This window comes from Toxorhynchites rutilus, chromosome 1 (assembly GCF_029784135.1).
Source record: "Toxorhynchites rutilus septentrionalis strain SRP chromosome 1, ASM2978413v1, whole genome shotgun sequence".
Taxonomy (NCBI): domain Eukaryota; kingdom Metazoa; phylum Arthropoda; class Insecta; order Diptera; family Culicidae; genus Toxorhynchites; species Toxorhynchites rutilus.
The window spans coordinates 24,690,797-24,707,900 of NC_073744.1; the positions used below are offsets into that span (position 1 = coordinate 24,690,797).

The window sequence follows — 17,104 nt, forward strand, 5'->3', positions numbered from 1 at the left end:
CTGGGATTCCCGCCAACAGCAGCAATATTGCTGTCTGACTGAGCGCTAGGAGTTCTGTAGCTGTGTTTATATTTTATTTTTCTCTCATGATTTGCTACGAAATCCAATAAGAAATAGTTTACTGAATATGGATGGGAGCTTCAATCGTGTAAATCAAGTGTACGAATGCAAACGGAGCACGCCAATTCCCTTAAATGTAAGTAAATATTTCAGGAAAAGCACGGAATATCTTACAGCCGTGCACAGCTCTAGTATTTCTTCCGGAAACAGACTGATAGAGTCGAAACGTGACGGCAACCGTTGGGTGGGGCAATATTCAAAGAATACTACTTCCATTGATCAAACACCAGCTGCACGTTGCAATTTTAGCCACCCAAAATCTCTTTTCCAGTTTCCATTGTTTGTTCCATGTCCCGTCTCCACACAGTCCTCCGACAGAAATTGAATTATTTTATTACACTGATAACGGCACGAACAAACAAATTTCTTCCGGGCACAGAATGTCCCGAAAACTGTCTTCAAAATTTGTTTTCGTTCACGGGCCTCTTTCCGCGCGAGTTCGTTCTTTATATCTTGGAGGAGCTCCAACAACAGATGCGGCTAACTTTATGCAGCTTTGTAGTTTCGTTGTGATGACGAAAGCTTGCGAACGTGAGGGAACTTCACTGCGATTCTTTGAAACCATCGGCGCAGTATGGCCTGCAGCCATTTGGAATAACATTTGAAACGTGCGATGGTGGATATTATGATTATTTTCCAGCGGACCTACATAATATCAATGTGGCATGGGATGGGCCGAAAATTTGCTCGATTCAATTGTTTTTTCGTCGAAAATATCATGATTAATTACTGGACGGGTTTGTAAGTCGGATAATTGTTGGAAAATTTGTTTACTATTTCATTACGTTCGGCTTATTGGAAGACGATTAATTTTTCGGATGATCAAAGTTGGTCTCTCGTTGGGCGTTGATCGCACTCATTTCAGAGCTTGTTTAACCTCTGTAGAGGCGCTATTGGCCCATTCCATGAGGTTATGCACCAAAGAACCAATGGGCCTGATCGGGTCAGGGAATAAAAAGTGCGTCCAAACCAAATCACCAGCTGTATGTATAGGATATTAAATAAGAAATATTGGTTAAACCCATATGTGGTTTAACAAATGATGTATAGTGAAAAACGTACTTTTCCGTTTATTTCACGCCTTCCTCAAAAGCATCGAGATAAAATAAAAATAAAACTGAATGTGCATCTTACTAAGAAGTACTAAGAAAAATTATCAAAAGAAATTTTCATGAAAAAGTACTAAAATAAATATTGAAATTTTGAAAAAAAAAAGGGTACGTTATATCTATGATATAACCACAAGGTTGACGTGGGACTACCTAGCTTAGCAATCATTTTTTAATTTGCATTGATTAAATTTTTGATTGAATGAAACAATATTTTTCTCTATTATAGTGACTTTCAACACATTTAGCTGGTTCGTCACTTTTACTTCCATTTTTGGAAGAATGTCGGGCGGAGAATTTAACTCGTGATCTTTAGCGTTAGAGGTATGGATGCTTCCACAAATGAAACAATTTCCGAATTCAATAGAATTCAATATATTTGCTTTGTGAGTAAAAAGATTGTATAATGACATATAAGACAATTCACGCATTGTGATAGATTATGTTGTTCGTTACAAGTAAATTTAATGACAGTCCTTTTACGTTTGTTATGATGACATCTTGGTTTAGAAGTCTGTGTTATGCAAACACATTTCAGTCGGAACAAAAATGCCCCCGATTTGCATGTATTTGCAATGCCGATTTCCCCAGACACCTCGGTTTAAAAGTCTGTATTAGGTAAACACATTTCAATCGGAACAAAAATGCCCCCGACTTACATGTATTCGCAATGCCAATTTCCCCACGCTCCATGAATTTAAAGTACGTGTTAGGGAAACACATTTCAATCGGAACAAAAATACCCCCGTAATGTATTCGCAATGCCAATTTCCCCACGCTCCTTGTGTTCAGAGTCTGTGTTAGGGAAACACATTTCAGTCGGAAAAAAACCCCGATCTGCATGAATTTGCAATGCCAATTTCCCCAGACACCTTGGTTCTGAAGTCTGTGTTGGGGCAACACAATATAGTAGGAACAAAAATGGCCCCGACATACATGTCTTCGTAATGTTAATTTCTCCACGCTTCATGGATTTGAAGTCTGTGTTAGGAAAACACATTTCAGTCGGAACAAAAATGCTCCCGACTTACATGTGAATACATGTACATGCAATGCCAATTTCCTCACGCTCCTTGGATTTGAAGTCTGTGTTGGGGAAACACATTTCAATCGGAACAAAAATACCCCCGACTTTGAAGTATTTGCAATTCCTATTTCTCTAACGCTGCTTGATTTTGATGGCTGTGTTGGGGAAACCGTGAATCGGGCCAATCAAAACGAGGTAGTTAGGGCCTTTAGATAACGCTTAACATTTTATTAATAGCGATAGAAGCGTAGCCATATTGCCTATCAATTGATGCAAACATCTTTTCGATCCAGTAAGAAAAGTTCGAGTTATAAGTATTTGGAATCTTTAATTTTTTTCCTGCATGTTTTGTGTTTAGGTTTTCATTTATCCTCCATATACTCCGGTTAGACGTAGTCCCACGTCAAAAATTTCGGGTTTAGAGATTCGGTACTACTCTAATTCATATTCAAATGTGTTTCTACGGCTTCTCTAGATATTTGTGATTTTTTTTTCAGATTTTATTACGCGCGGTACAAAAAATTTTTTTTTATATTTCCAAAGGGTCTGGCTGGGTAAGGGAGTAAAAAGTTCCCCCAAACCAAATCATCAGCTGTGTGGAAAAAATTGTAATTGTATTATAAAACATTTTGGCAGTAGTACCATATATTCGAGTCCTTATATATGGTCCCATAGAATCTATGGTGAAGAATGCACCTTTTCGTTTTGACGTGGGACTACGTCTAACCGGAGTATATGGGGGGTAAAATGAAAACCTAAACACAGAACATGCAGGAAAAAATGAAAGATTCCAAATGCTTATAACTCGAACATTTCTTACTGGATCGGAAAGATGTTTGCATCAATTGATACGGAATATTTCTACGCTTCTATCGCAATTAATAAAATGTTATTTTTCATTAGATAAACAATTGAATATCTGTGAAATATCAAGCGTTATCTAAACGCCCTAACTGCCTAGTTTTGATTGGCCCGATTTACGGTTTCCCGAACACAGACTTCAAAATCAATGTACCTGTAGGAATCCGCTTAGCAAATGTACATGCAAGTAGGGAGTATCTTTGTTCCAACCGAGCTGTGTTTCCCTAACACGGACTTCAAAGTCAATGTGCCTGGGGGAATCCACTTTGCAAATACAAGAGAGTCGGGGGTATTTTTGTTCCGACTGAAATGTGTTTCCCTAACGCAGACTTCAAATCCATGGAGCGTACGGAAATTGGCATTGCAAATACATGCAAGTCGCGGACATTTTTATTCCGACTGAAATGTGTTTCCCTAACACAGACTTCGAATCCATGGAGTGTGGGGAAATTGGTATTGAAAATACATGCTAGTCGGGGACATTTTTGTTCCGGCTGTAATGTGTTTATCCAACACAGACTTCAAATCCAAGGAGCGTGGGGAAATTGGCGTTACAAATACATGCAATTCGGGGGCATTTTTATTCCGGCTGAAATGTGTTTATCTATTACAGACTTCTAAACGAAGGTGTCTGGGGAACTCGGAATTGCAAATACATGTAAATCGGGGGCATATTTGTTCAGACTGAAATGTGTTTGTCTAACACAGACCTCAAAACCAACATGTCATCATACCAAACGTAAATGGATTGTCATTAAATTTACTTGTAACGAAGAATATAATCCATCCAAATGCATGAATTGACCTCACATGGTATGATACAATCGTTTTACTTACAAGGCAAATATATTCAATTCAATTGAATTCGGAAATTGTTTCATTCAATCAAAAATTAAATCAATACAAACAAATGAATGCTAAGCTAAGGTAGTCCCACGTCAACCTTGCGGTTATATCATAGATACAACCCAACCACTTTTTTTTTCACGCCATTTTTCAACGCCAGTATATCGATCAATATTTTCAAACAATTTTTTCATCAAAGAATCAAATACTAAAACAATTTTTGAATCAATTTTTATTTTTATTTTAAACTAGCTGACCCGGCAAACTTCGTCCCGCCCAAAATTTGTTTTTTGTTATCAATACCTTCAAACATTCACGTTTTCTTACTGTGAGCAAGTTCATGGGTCCAATCGCAGAACTGTTCATTGATTGATCTTCTAATCGACCCCGTTGAATTTACCTTCTACTATAAAATTCCTAATATTTCCAACAAAACTCATCATTATAATATAAGATTATTTTCAGGCAAAATTCTTGTTCAAGATTTTTCAACCACTTGCAAATAACATTTTTCTCCGTTACATGGAATAAATGTTTTATACAGAATATATGATAGAATAAAGACAGCCCTAAATCGGATAATTTCTTCCTCGAGTTCGGCTCTTATCAACACATTCGGCGATCCTTTTTTATTGGTATAGATAGAAGAAGATATAGGAGTGCGTTTCATCACATTAAAATCCATTTGCAGTTTCGAACAAAGACCAATTTCGCTAGCGCAAACATCAAATGGACTAACAGTACTTGTCACTATATAATTGTAGAACATATGGGAATTTAATTTTCCGAATTTTACCTTTTCCCTACAGAGTTTTCTGAAAATTTTCAATTGTCATGTTTGGTTGGAATATTTTTGGTTGAAATATGTGTAATATTTTTATGGGATCTCCTCTCCATTCTAGAGGAGGGAGGGGTGTCATACCATCATAGAAACATTTCTCATACCCAAAAACCCTCACATCCCAAATTGTGCTTGATTAGTTCTCGAATTATGCAGAAGTTTGTGTGCCCCCTGTAATTTGTGTTTCATTTGTATGGCCCCTAAATTTATTGCACCCTAAAACTTCCGCATGCCAAATTTGGTTTCATTTGCTTGATTAATTCTCGAGTAATGCTGAAATTTGTGCTTCATTTGTATGGCAGATTAGAGAGGATCCTATGGTGTACCATATAAGGACTCAAATATATGGTAATACTGCCAAAATGTTTTATTTAGTACTGAGACGAACCAGCCCAGGAGGCTGAAAGTCTCATAAATGAAGAATAAAAAAAAATATTTAGTACCCTATACAATATTTTCCATACAGCAGATGATTTGGTTTGGGGGCACTTTTTACTCCCTTACCCAGCCAGACCCTTTGGAAATATAAAAAAATATTTTTCGTACACGCGCAAAACTGAAAAAAGAACTTTAAAAAATCACAAATATCTAGAAAAGCCGTAGGAACACATTTGAATATGAATTAGATTAGTACTGAATCTCTAAATCCCAAAAAAGTTTTTTTCAAAATTTCAATATTTTTTTAGTACTTCAATTTTTCATGAAGTTTTTTTTTTGATAATTTTTTATGATACACCGTAGTGAGATGCACATTCAGTATTTTTTTCGAATTTTTATCTTGAAGCTTTTGAGGATATTGTGAAATAAACGAAAAAGTACGTTTTTCACTATAGATCATATGTTAAATCACAAAGGGGTTCAAAAAAATCGCCAAAATTTCTCATTTAATATTCTATACAATATTTGCCATACAGCTGGTGATTTGGTTTGGGGGCACTTTTTACTGGCCCTTACCCGGCCAGGCCCTATCAAATTTAGTTTTAAGAAATAAAAAAATAAGAACGTAGTTTGAATGAGTACTAATCATATCATGAATTCCTTGAAACGAATTTGATTTTTATGCGCCAACCTTCGAGAGAGGCGAGTTTAAAAAACTATATAATTATATTTAAAATATTTTAGGTTTTCAGTATTTTTATGTTTCGTGAAATATCTCTGCACTTGCTTAACCAAAATTCAATGTATATATACCATTGAATGGATAATTAAAAACTTGTTTGAAGAGCCGTGAGTAGATCTAGGTTTCATTTTGTAATTTATAAGAAACAAGCATTTGAAAAACAGGTATTTTGAAGCGTTTTAATGTCACAAAAATAGAGCATTTTTTAATTTATCAGCTGAACATCAATTGAAACCTTTTTATACTTGGGTTTCCCTGAGCAAACAATGAGAGTCAACAACCCACAAAATTCGGTTAAGATCGGTCCACAAATAGAGGAGTATCAACTGTCTCAAGAAGTTGTTGTTACGTCACGCGATAGTATACGATCCATTCCAGCGTGACTTGATAATATTTTGACTCAACACAAAGGTTTTTGACGTAGAATTACGTCTTTCGAGAACATATTGGGGTACAAATTGAGAATCGAAAATCGAGCATATCGTGAAAATTGTCCAATTTCGAACGTTTATTGCACAGTCATTTCATGGTGGATTGATGAAATTTTTGCGTCAATCGATGTCGGCATTCCATAACAATTTTTTATATTGAAGAAAATAATATATGTCATGAAACTAACTATCGAACAATTGAAAAATCTCAACTCCTATCCTAACGGAAATACCCACTTCTGATCGGTTGAAATTGACATGTGGTCCCTAACAGAGACATCAAAATCAAGTTGCCTGGGCAAAATCGAAATTGCAAATACATGAAAGTAGGGGGAACTTTTGTTCCTAACGAAATGTGTTTCCTAACAGAGACATCTAAAACCAAGCTGCTTGGGGGAATTGCAAATATATGCAAGTCGGGAGCATTTTTGTATTGCAAGTAAGGTGCGCGATACGATGCTTCGTGAAATTTCATATCAATGACCGATCGTGTATTGTGAAAAATTTAGCACAAGTGTATGTGTAGAATTGTATATGGTAGCGGTTGTGTTAAAAATGACTTGATATATGAAACGATTTATTTCAGTTTTCATAAATAAAAACCAAGGTGTGTTCCCGCTCGAGAACGGGTCGTTTGGTTTAAGCTGTCTGTTTTGTTGTGTTCATTTTCACCCAAGGAAAGTTTATACGGCAAGAGAAATTGGAAAAGTGAAGAAATAGTGATTTTCCATATGATCTACATATAGTATTAGGCGTTGTTTTTTTTTTATCCCATTTATTTATTTAAGGCTCATTAGCATTTTAGCAGTAAAGGAGCCGAATTTTAATCGTGTACATGTCACATGGTTATCATGTCTATAATTAGCACATTACACAGTTACCATTCGCCAGTATTCCTTCTATACCATTACAAATGGTACATTCACACAGTAGCCATTTAGGCGTAAGAGTATTCTTTCTGTTCTTCCATTATCCAGCTAGGCCACCGGACAGCGGAGACAGTTGATTGATCATTGTTGAGTTATTTATAGAACAGCAGCCCGTAGGCGTTGTTAGTCCAATTAAATTGCGCATTGGGTTGAATAAACACTCAGAAAGTAAAAATTATAAAAGAAAATTACCTTTTCCATTTCAAATATGTTTTCTCTATATTAAAGTAATATGTTTTTACGGATGAGAAAAATTGATAATTGTGTTCGGTATTGATAATTATCTTATATTGCATTGGTGAGTTTTTTTTTCTTTATTTCATCCATACATATCACAGGAGGCATCTCGTCTAGGATCACAGAGAGCGGTTTTCATCATATCTTGTTCCACTTCGGTGTCTTTTATCTGATACGCACCATCCAACGACTGTGTACCATTCTTTTGTCATCATTACTCGGTTGTGAACACTGGTGGAGTGAACAAACAATACCCAACAACCAAACCAAACGGCCGTTTTCTCAGGACTACCAAATCATTATCAAAGAGTTTAACGATACAAATTCTCAAACATATCCAAAATCAACAGATAGCCTAACGAAATCCTACGTCAACTATGCGGTCGTGTCTCGAACACAACCCTCCTGTGACTTTTTTTTGCGTTTTTATGTATGAAACACACAAAATTAAACGATGTTTTAGTGAAATTGAGAAAATTTACTACAAGAAGCATCAGTTGGAGAATATTTTATAGATAGATTGGCTTGTTGTCTGTCGAATACTTTTGTGACGGAACAACACCTGACTTTGTTTCGGACTGTTGTACATTCATGTTTGAAACGGAACTGAAACCGTTACAAAACATACAAATGAACTATGTTTTGTCAACAATAGATGAACATAGATTCCACAATATAGAATTGATTCTTGTTTCGATTTCCGGTTTGCTGATAATAATATTGAATGACAAAAAATACGGAAATCCGATACGATTTGGGTATTTCGATGCAGGTGTCTTACCAGCGGTAGTAGATTGTCATATTCCGATGTCATTTTAAAACCGAGGATAGTGACTTCCGGTTCGTTAAAAACGGATCTAAAAGACCGACAATAGCATGAAATTCCACATGGTAGCGTTGGCATATATCCATGGGTACGCGAAGAAGAAGGAAAAAAGAAAATAAAGTTTGATAGTGAGCATGTAGGATTCAAGCGAGAGGGAGATAATATTTGAGTGGTTCTTACCACTTAGCCTTAGAGTGCCTTACTTAGCCTTAGAGTGACGCGTGTGGAGTTAGATAAAGAAAGTACACATCCAAATTCACATGCAAACATCAACGGTTAACGATCAAAGTCAACGTCCAAGTCAAAGTCAAAGTCATCTTTAACACGCAAACATAAACGCCCTTGCACAGGTACGCGCACATGCACACAGATGCATACAAAAAGGTTGAGCAAAAATTTCTGATAGCAAAATCAAATGCGTTCCCCCTGTAGTGAGCGCCACTCGATGAACCAGGATTGTGCTAGCCATTGATGGCAAGCGCCAGAGTGAACGTGTTAAACAACCACGATGTAAGAATTGGAGGTCGGTTTAGGATAACCCCGAACTTTCCTAAATAACGGCATACCGTGTATTACAAGTATCAGGTAGATTCAATTTATAAAGTTTATTTTAATGAACACACCATAAGCAATTACAATTGCCTTGTTTCGCAATGTTTCGCAATCTAAAAGAACGTTGAACTCATTTTGCATACAGGACAAAAATATTTCTTCTCTATTTTTGAAGCAATGAAAACGCAAAATGGCGCTAAAACGCTAGAATTAAGAGAGCCAGAAAAATGACACCTTTCATTTGACACTTCTGAAAATTCGCTAGGAAGTATCGTTCCTGAGATACAAAGAGGGTTAGGTTCAGGATCACCGGTCACGTTAGGATCACATACCCCTATAGGATGGACCTTTCACGTCAAAAAATGAATGAGGATTTTTTTCAATGTTCTTGCGAGTTTTTTGAAAAACTCGATATACAAGAATCACCGTTCATCTTTTGTTGAAAAATCATAGAACAAAATTGATTTGTATGTTTTGAAACGGAACTGAAAATACAACATTAATGTTCAAAAGTCGGAAACGGCAAAAAGACAGGTGTTGTCACGTCACAAAAGTATTGGGCTGGTAACAAGCGAATTGAACTGTAAAATATTCTTTAACTGAAGATTCTTGTAAGAAATTTTCTCTATTTTACTTTAATAACGTTTACTATTTGAAAATCGTGTGATTTACACGTGAAAACGAGAAAAACAACCTGTTTTTAGTGAGTCAAAACGTTGTCGCGTCACGCTGGAATGGGTATATTGTTTAAAGTCTTGTGCAAATACTGGAACACTGACTTTCATTCAGAATTTTTAATTCTATTACTATTTCCAATTTTTAGTAAATATCAAAAAATCATCATTCAGGAGAAATTTTGAAATCTTTAGATGGCCGGATTACCCGGGGAATCCCAAAAAGCTGTGCTGCATACACTAGATCACCCGCGTGTCGTTTAACAACGTAAGATGTAAGTTCGATGTCCTTCTTCAAAATACGTTGCTGGGGGATTACCAGTTGCTTCATCATCTTACGTTTAGACTGATTCGAAGTTCGACAAATACACTGTTCAACTATTCCCATCGTGGATCTGACGGAACACTTATGTCCAGATGTTTGTTGAGCTTTCCATGAACCAGTCTCCTTGAACCGTTCGATGGTGCAAAGGAAGAATCTTCTGCTTTTCAGGAATTAATTTACCAGTACCTTTTTCACGTCCATGGCGTCTCAAATTTTAGTCCGTTATAGTTTTGATGATTTTTCGTACTTTTCTTCGGATACATTCCATCAAAATTTGGACTCTCTGTTGGTCAACCTCAGCGTCCTCAGCAGCCATTTTATTCCACAGCCTCTCCATGTCTGTAGCATCCCTAGTCACTTTGGCACCCTTTTTCAATTTCCGCTCAACAATTGCCCAATATTTTCCGATCGGACGGAATTAGAGTTTCGGGTTTGCATTGAGGCCTACAAGAAAATCCGCTAAAAGTCACAATCAATACACAATAAAAATAGCAACTTAAGTTCCGGGAAGCAATAACAAGCTGAAATGAACCTCTTTGTGACAATGGAAAACTTTTCCCCCATCAAGTTGTATCTCCAGCAGCGACACAAATGAAATATAAAAATTCAAACTCGTGCAACAGCCGGTCGATAATCGTTGGAAGCAATTGCCTGCTGTCTTCTGCCGAGAAATCATAGGAAAATAAAAATCACACCAAGAGCAAAACTTACTCCTGCAAACGATCCTCACCTAATTGAGAAACTTCTCTGATGGGAAAGCGGAGAGAACGATAGGAAAAAAGGCGCACTTTCACGCCTTGAAAATTAAACATTTTCCCGCTCGAGAAGCCTAGCGTCTGAAAAGCGGGAATTCAAAGCGGAAAATATCGATTCTTATTGTTCGAATATTCCATCCGATTCGTATCCGTCACATCCGTCGGTGGAGGCGCACATTTCATATTTATATGCTGCTCCGCAGCTGAGCTTATAAATATTAATATCGAAAATATTTATACCCACACTTTCGAATCCTATTAGCGCTCCCCATCATACCATACAGCTTATCCCTGTGTCTCTGTATTTATTGATGGTTTTCCCTCTCTCTCACTTCGATGCTCGTTCCAGGTGGTGTCGGCAACTGCAATATGTAACCTGACGGCGACCAACCAGACCGATAGCAGCGGCGACGGTGGCGGAAGTGGTGGCCGAGCGGGAAGCGGCGCAACCGGAGGACCGGAGGACAATGACGACGACGACGTCGACGCTTTATCGCCCCTATCGATGTCGTCTCTCGGTGGGTATTGTTGGGTGGGCTGTGGATCGGTGGGGTCGCCTTGTCGTTCATGAGTGCTAAGCGGTGTGTAAACAAAGTGTGCGTGTGAGGTATGAAAAGGTGTTTGCTGAGAATTTGGCTTAATCTTAAGAACATTCAAACTGTATTATTGATCCCAAAAAAAATTTTCCTGGAAAGCTCAGGATTTTCCACATTATATATCTCGAAACCAGGGAGGCGTTGTTTCGTTTTTGAGTTATGATTTTTCAAAGTTAACCGATGGTCCAAAAAATCATTTTTTCCCATTTTTTCCACTACAAAGAATCATAACTTTTGATCTACTGGACTGATTCAAATGATCAGCATATCAAATTAAAGCCAATAGGCTGGTCCATAGTCCAGCTAATTGGCTTCAATTTCGTATGTCGATCCTCTGAATCAGTTCAGTGGTTCGAACGTTATGAATTTTTGAAAAAAAGTCATTTTTGGCAAAAATGCGAAAAAAATGATTTTTCGGGCCACCTTAAAATGGAAATGGACACCCTAATAATTTTTTTTTTAAAATACGTGTTCAATATTTTGCGATAAAGAACAAAACTACCACTTTTCGTGGAAATCTGAGAACCACTTATAGGTTTAGCATGGAATGGCTGTATAAGGAGTGTATCGAAAAGTAGTCCTCAACTTTCAAACATCAAAATAAAACTGAAAACGTTCAGAAAGTGTTTACAAAAGTGAATTTTATTAAAGAATATTAAGTTTACATAGCAATGAAATGAAAAAATCAAGCTTATTGAAGTTTTCTAAAAAATGATCGAACTTTATATTTAACTCCACTCATCAAATTCTGCACAGTACACTTTGTCCAACTTCTATAAGACCAGCCTGATTCTATTTCGTTGCAACACAAACAATTAGAATTTCAACAAGATACATTCATACATTTCAGACTGCATAGAATAAAGTATATTCAACGTCAATTCCGTTCAAAAGAGTTGTTTGTTTATTTATTGTGCTTAAATATGATAATTTCAGCTGTCCAGTTTCTATAAGACCACTTCAAAATTCATAAGGATTATCAATGCAAAACCAAATTCTGCTGAACGGATTTCTCGATTTTTTTCCATTTTCCCGAAATTTCGACCTTGAGATCGTGGTGTACCATTTTCCCTTAGTGTAGATTCTGCGTACAAGGATCCCCCCTAAGATTTTCAACAGGATTCAAGTCTGGAGAGCGAGCCGGCCTGTCCAAAAAATTAGATTTTTGATCCTTAATCCATTGCCTAGTTTACTTGCTGGTATGAATAGGAGTATTGTTTTGCTGGAATGTGATTTTTTTGTGACGATATCCACGCAAAAACGGTAGGGGAGAGAACATGTGTGTAATCATTGTGATGTGAAAGCTATTTTGAGCTTTCCGGTTGCTCAGAATCCCGCCCAAACCATGCACGAGCCTCCAACAAAATTCCTGGTTGAAAAATACTGTTCATTCTTTCGTAAATCACGTCAGTACCCGTTGAACACATCAGGACCATCCTAATTGAACTTTTTTCGTCAGTGAAGATAACCTATACATTGAAGAACTTTTCGTTATGGTATATAGCAAAATGTATTCTTTTGGAAACATTTTTTGTTACAACATACCATGTCCTACTGTCGGTTCATGTGAGCTTTGGCAAAACTCAGACGTCTTCCGATGTGAGATGGTGTGAGATGAGGAGTTTTAACCTTTTAAGCCTTCTTTATGTGAGGATTTTCTACCAAAATTTTATGAATTGTCACCCGAGCAGTTGAGTAGTTGAAATATTGCTTTATTTGCACATGCGATTGTGAGGTATTCAAAGCTGTTCTATCTATTTCCCGCTTATCCCGGTCAGAGAGCTTCGATTTACGTGGAGCTCTCTTCCTTTACCGTATTCTTGAGGATTTGCCAAATAATTGAGCACTACTTGATTGGATTGTCCAATCCGACGAGAAATTTCTCTGATACCAACATTTTCTTGGTGAAATGCGTCAAAAACTTTCGTTTACGCTCAGCGCTTGCACACACACACATTTGAAAATCATACAGTGTATGGTAGTCACCAATACCTACACACTAGAATATAAATTGAAGCATTGTTTGTTCACAATGACACAAAGCAGCAAGATCATCACCTGGTCTTATAGAAGTTGGACAGAGTGTAGTCTTTGTGCACTTTCTGGACGCAGCAGACCAATTCTTCTTGAACTCTGACATATTTTCAGACACTGTCCCTTCCTTCTTGAATTTGGCCTTGACAATTGCCCAGTATCATTCAATTGGCCGCAGCTGGAGACAGTTAGGTGGGTTGTGGTCTTTTTCGACGAACATGATGTTGTTTTCCGAAAACCATTGTAGAGTGGATTTGGCATAATGTGCCGATGCCCGATGTTTGTTTAGCCACTTTTTGCTTTTTATAGGACTTTACACCATGTCTCTGTTAAATCCGCTGAATCATCCAAATCAAGAATAGATGCAGACCTGTTCTTCTGAATGTAATTTACAACTTTGGTCCGGGTTTTCGTCCACTTATGCTGAGATCCTCGAAAGAACACTCATTACCGAACTTTGCGACGATTCGTTTAACACTTTCTGGACACACTTTGAATTGTTTTGCTATTTTGTGGTATGTAACACCTTTTTCGGTACACCAATTGTGCGAAATTTTCTTTTTAGTTTCCAATTTAATCCGCGACATTTCGGAAACAACTTTATGACTTGAATTTCGATTTTTGACATGTAAACAAAGCGTGTTCTGATTACTCGACAAAAAAAATCACCCGTTTGTGTGTAATAACGTGTTAAATGTTTGAGACTACTCTTCGATACACTTCTTAGATTATCGCGTTTTACATGTTCTACAAAGTTTTTCATATTTAGAAACATGTTAAGAGCATGTCAAACGGGAGAATTTACACACAAAAATGATACGAGCAAAACATTATTTCTTCAGGAGTCTCCATTTGTGCCATGTATTCCAGAAACTATAAAAGATAGAAAGTTTATGTCTTCGACAAAAGTTCATATTTTAATAAGATCTAAAACTTTGTCGAATACACTATATGGCTATCTTGACTTTAAACAAAATGAGGATTAGTCGTAATTTTTTTTCAAAGAAAACAGAAAAAAGTTGTTGTTGGAAAAACTTTATCCCTGTAATATTGCCCATCTTCCGATGTATGGGTGACACATATTTTTTGTGAATTTAAAAAATACGATTTTGAGAAAAATGAATTTAAATTAAAAAAAAAATTTCAGTGTTATTTTTCTTTAAAAAAATTAAAAAACACTTCTTTATGACAATTCAGACAATTTCCTAAGACTAAGACGAGTTGGCATGAAAACCGCCATTTAGCGGAAGGGATAATACCTCGAGTGAAAGTAGATTTTTTGGTGAATTTCACAAAAAATATTAGATTGGGGAATAAGTAATCCATTATATTCTCTATAGCTGGCTTTAGTGATCAATATCTCGCGTTATATCGATCATACAATTTCAAGTCAAGTTTTTCAAATGAGTTGTGAGTTACAGGGTGTTATCAATGGAGGTCATCAAGGAGAAAAATTCGGTACATTTTACACTTTTCCTTTTGTAAAGGCGACAATGCAAGCCAGGCCGCTGAAATTACGAATAGTGTTTATGGTGTCGATACTGCAACGGTAAAATACGAGCATTTAAATTTAATTAAAAAAATCAATTTTTTGTTTTTTGTTTTAGTGCAATACACTAAATTCTGATCTATACTGTCAACGGATGGACCGTTTGAAGCTAGCGATTGACCAGAAACGTCCAGAATTGGCTAAAGGAAGAGGCTTCGTGTTCCATCCAGGCAACGCAAGGCCACACAATTTCAAAAGCTTGAGTTAAAAATAAAAGCTAATTTATTGTGATGGGAGCGAAGCTCCTTGTTTATTGAGGACTAAAAAGGGACTGAACATTATGTCTATACTAGAGTTTCACAAAGTCTATCTGGCTCCAGCATTATCGTTCTTGTTCTTCGTTCCTCTCTTTTCGTTATCTCGTTCTTATTCCCATTCCGATGTTTTTGGTGGTAAGCATAATCACGGCAGAGGTCTAGTTTTTATGACTAATCGTTATTCCAGGATGCGTGGTGATGGAATGGTTTTGTACCGATTGCTGTACTGTGTGTTAAATCTTGATTGGCATGTTTCAATGCATCCACCATATAAAGGGTGTGTCACATCAAATTGCATCACGGAAAATACGCTGTAGAAATTAATTTTTAGGAATTATATCTTCAGCTTTCGCTTATAATCAGATAAGAGTGTATAGATCACGTTGGCCATGCTTCACTGTCAATTTTTCGTAAATTTGGAAAAATGTCGTCGAACGAAAAAGAGCGTCGTGAATTAATCCTGTGCACTCATTTCGAGAATCCGGAGTTGTCACATCGGGACATCGGTAAGATGCTGGGAATCGTCCAATCCACGGTCAGCAGAGTACTAAAACGAAACTTCGAGAACCTAACCATCGACCGGAAGGTGAAGAACGGCAAAAATGGATGCTCCGTCAGTGAAAAAGATCACAAGCGCGTAGTTAAGCAGTTTAGACGTGATCCGAGAAGTTCGGTCCGGGGAAAATGATGTTTTGGACCTTCGGGTAACCTTGAAAAATCATAACTCAAAAACGGAAAATAACACCTCTCTGGTATTCGGATATCTACGTGAAAAAACCTCAGCATTCAGGAAGAAATATAAAAAAATATGGCGCCCTTGGTCCCGAAACGATGTTAGCTATAAAAAACCACTATATTCAATAATTACGGAAACAAAATCCATTTTTATTCAGAGTATAATATTTTTTCAAACAAGAATAGCTTATTGGCTTTAATTTGATATGTCGAACATCTGAATCGATCCAGTAGATCAAAAGTTATGATTTTTTGTACTGGAAAAAATTGGAAAAAAATTTTTTGGACCATCGGCTAACATTGAAAGATCATAACTCAAAAACGAGAAGAAACGCTGCCCTGGTTTCGAGATGTGATGTGTGAAAAATCCTCAGCTTTCCAGAAAAAATATAAAAAACTATAGCGCCCTTGGTCCCGAGACTATGAAAACAATAAAAAAACGAATACAATCAATAATAACGAGAGCAGAATTCCAATTTTCTGCAGGTATAGTATTTCTTCAAAAAATACCAGGTGATTGACTTTAATTTGATATTTCGATCATCTGAAACGGTCTAGTAGATCAAAAGTTATAAATTTTTGAAAAAAAGTCATTTTTGGCAAAAATGCAAAAAAATTGTTTTTGGGCGACCCTAAAATGGAAATGGTCACCCTAACAAAAAATAAAAAAATACGGATCTCATAATTTACGATAAAGAACAAAACTACCACTTTTAACGAAAATCTGAGAACCACTATAACGGTTTGGCATGGAATGGATGTCATTGCAAAACTGGCACAGTTATAGGAAATTTGGATCAAGAGAAGATTGTAAAAATCTATTTCTAGAGTTTTTCGCCAATAAGGACCAAGGCTTCTATGATAGAGATACTATGAAGCTACTTCAGAAAGGTAACATATTTTCCAACAAAACGGTGCTTATTTGACCCAAATCGAACAATCCGAACCCAATTAAAAATAATTTTGAATCTCACCCAAAAATAATGGATAACTTTTTCCCCAACCTACTATATAGCTGTTAATAATACAAATTCTGGGGCAAAATGGACAACTCAAAAGTTATGTTTTGAAATTCAAGTTGATGTGCTGAATAGATTTTTTCGGTCATCAAAAAAGGCTTACAAATGATTGAATGGCTTAACTAAAATCACTTAGAAGGGTCTTGTAATTTTCCCATTTTTTCATGTCTTGAATAGCTTCCGGTATCCGGAATGACAGATTCGAATTATGTTTTAAAAACCGTTAAGATAGGCTTTTCAACCATCCGAGCTGGTTTATTA

The 17,104-nt window shown here is 36.7% G+C and overlaps 1 protein-coding gene across 4 annotated transcripts in view; it reads left to right on the forward strand.

Moving 5' to 3' along the window:
• The window catches only part of LOC129762552 (dopamine receptor 1), a 306,279-nt gene that overhangs the window by 218,058 nt on the left and 71,117 nt on the right, over positions 1 to 17,104 (forward strand). For all 4 annotated transcript variants that reach the window (XM_055760944.1, XM_055760973.1, XM_055760953.1 and 1 more), the window contains exon 2: positions 11,003 to 11,171. In XM_055760944.1, coding sequence (XP_055616919.1) covers positions 11,003 to 11,171 — 169 coding nt within the window. The remainder of the gene's footprint in view (positions 1 to 11,002; positions 11,172 to 17,104) is intronic.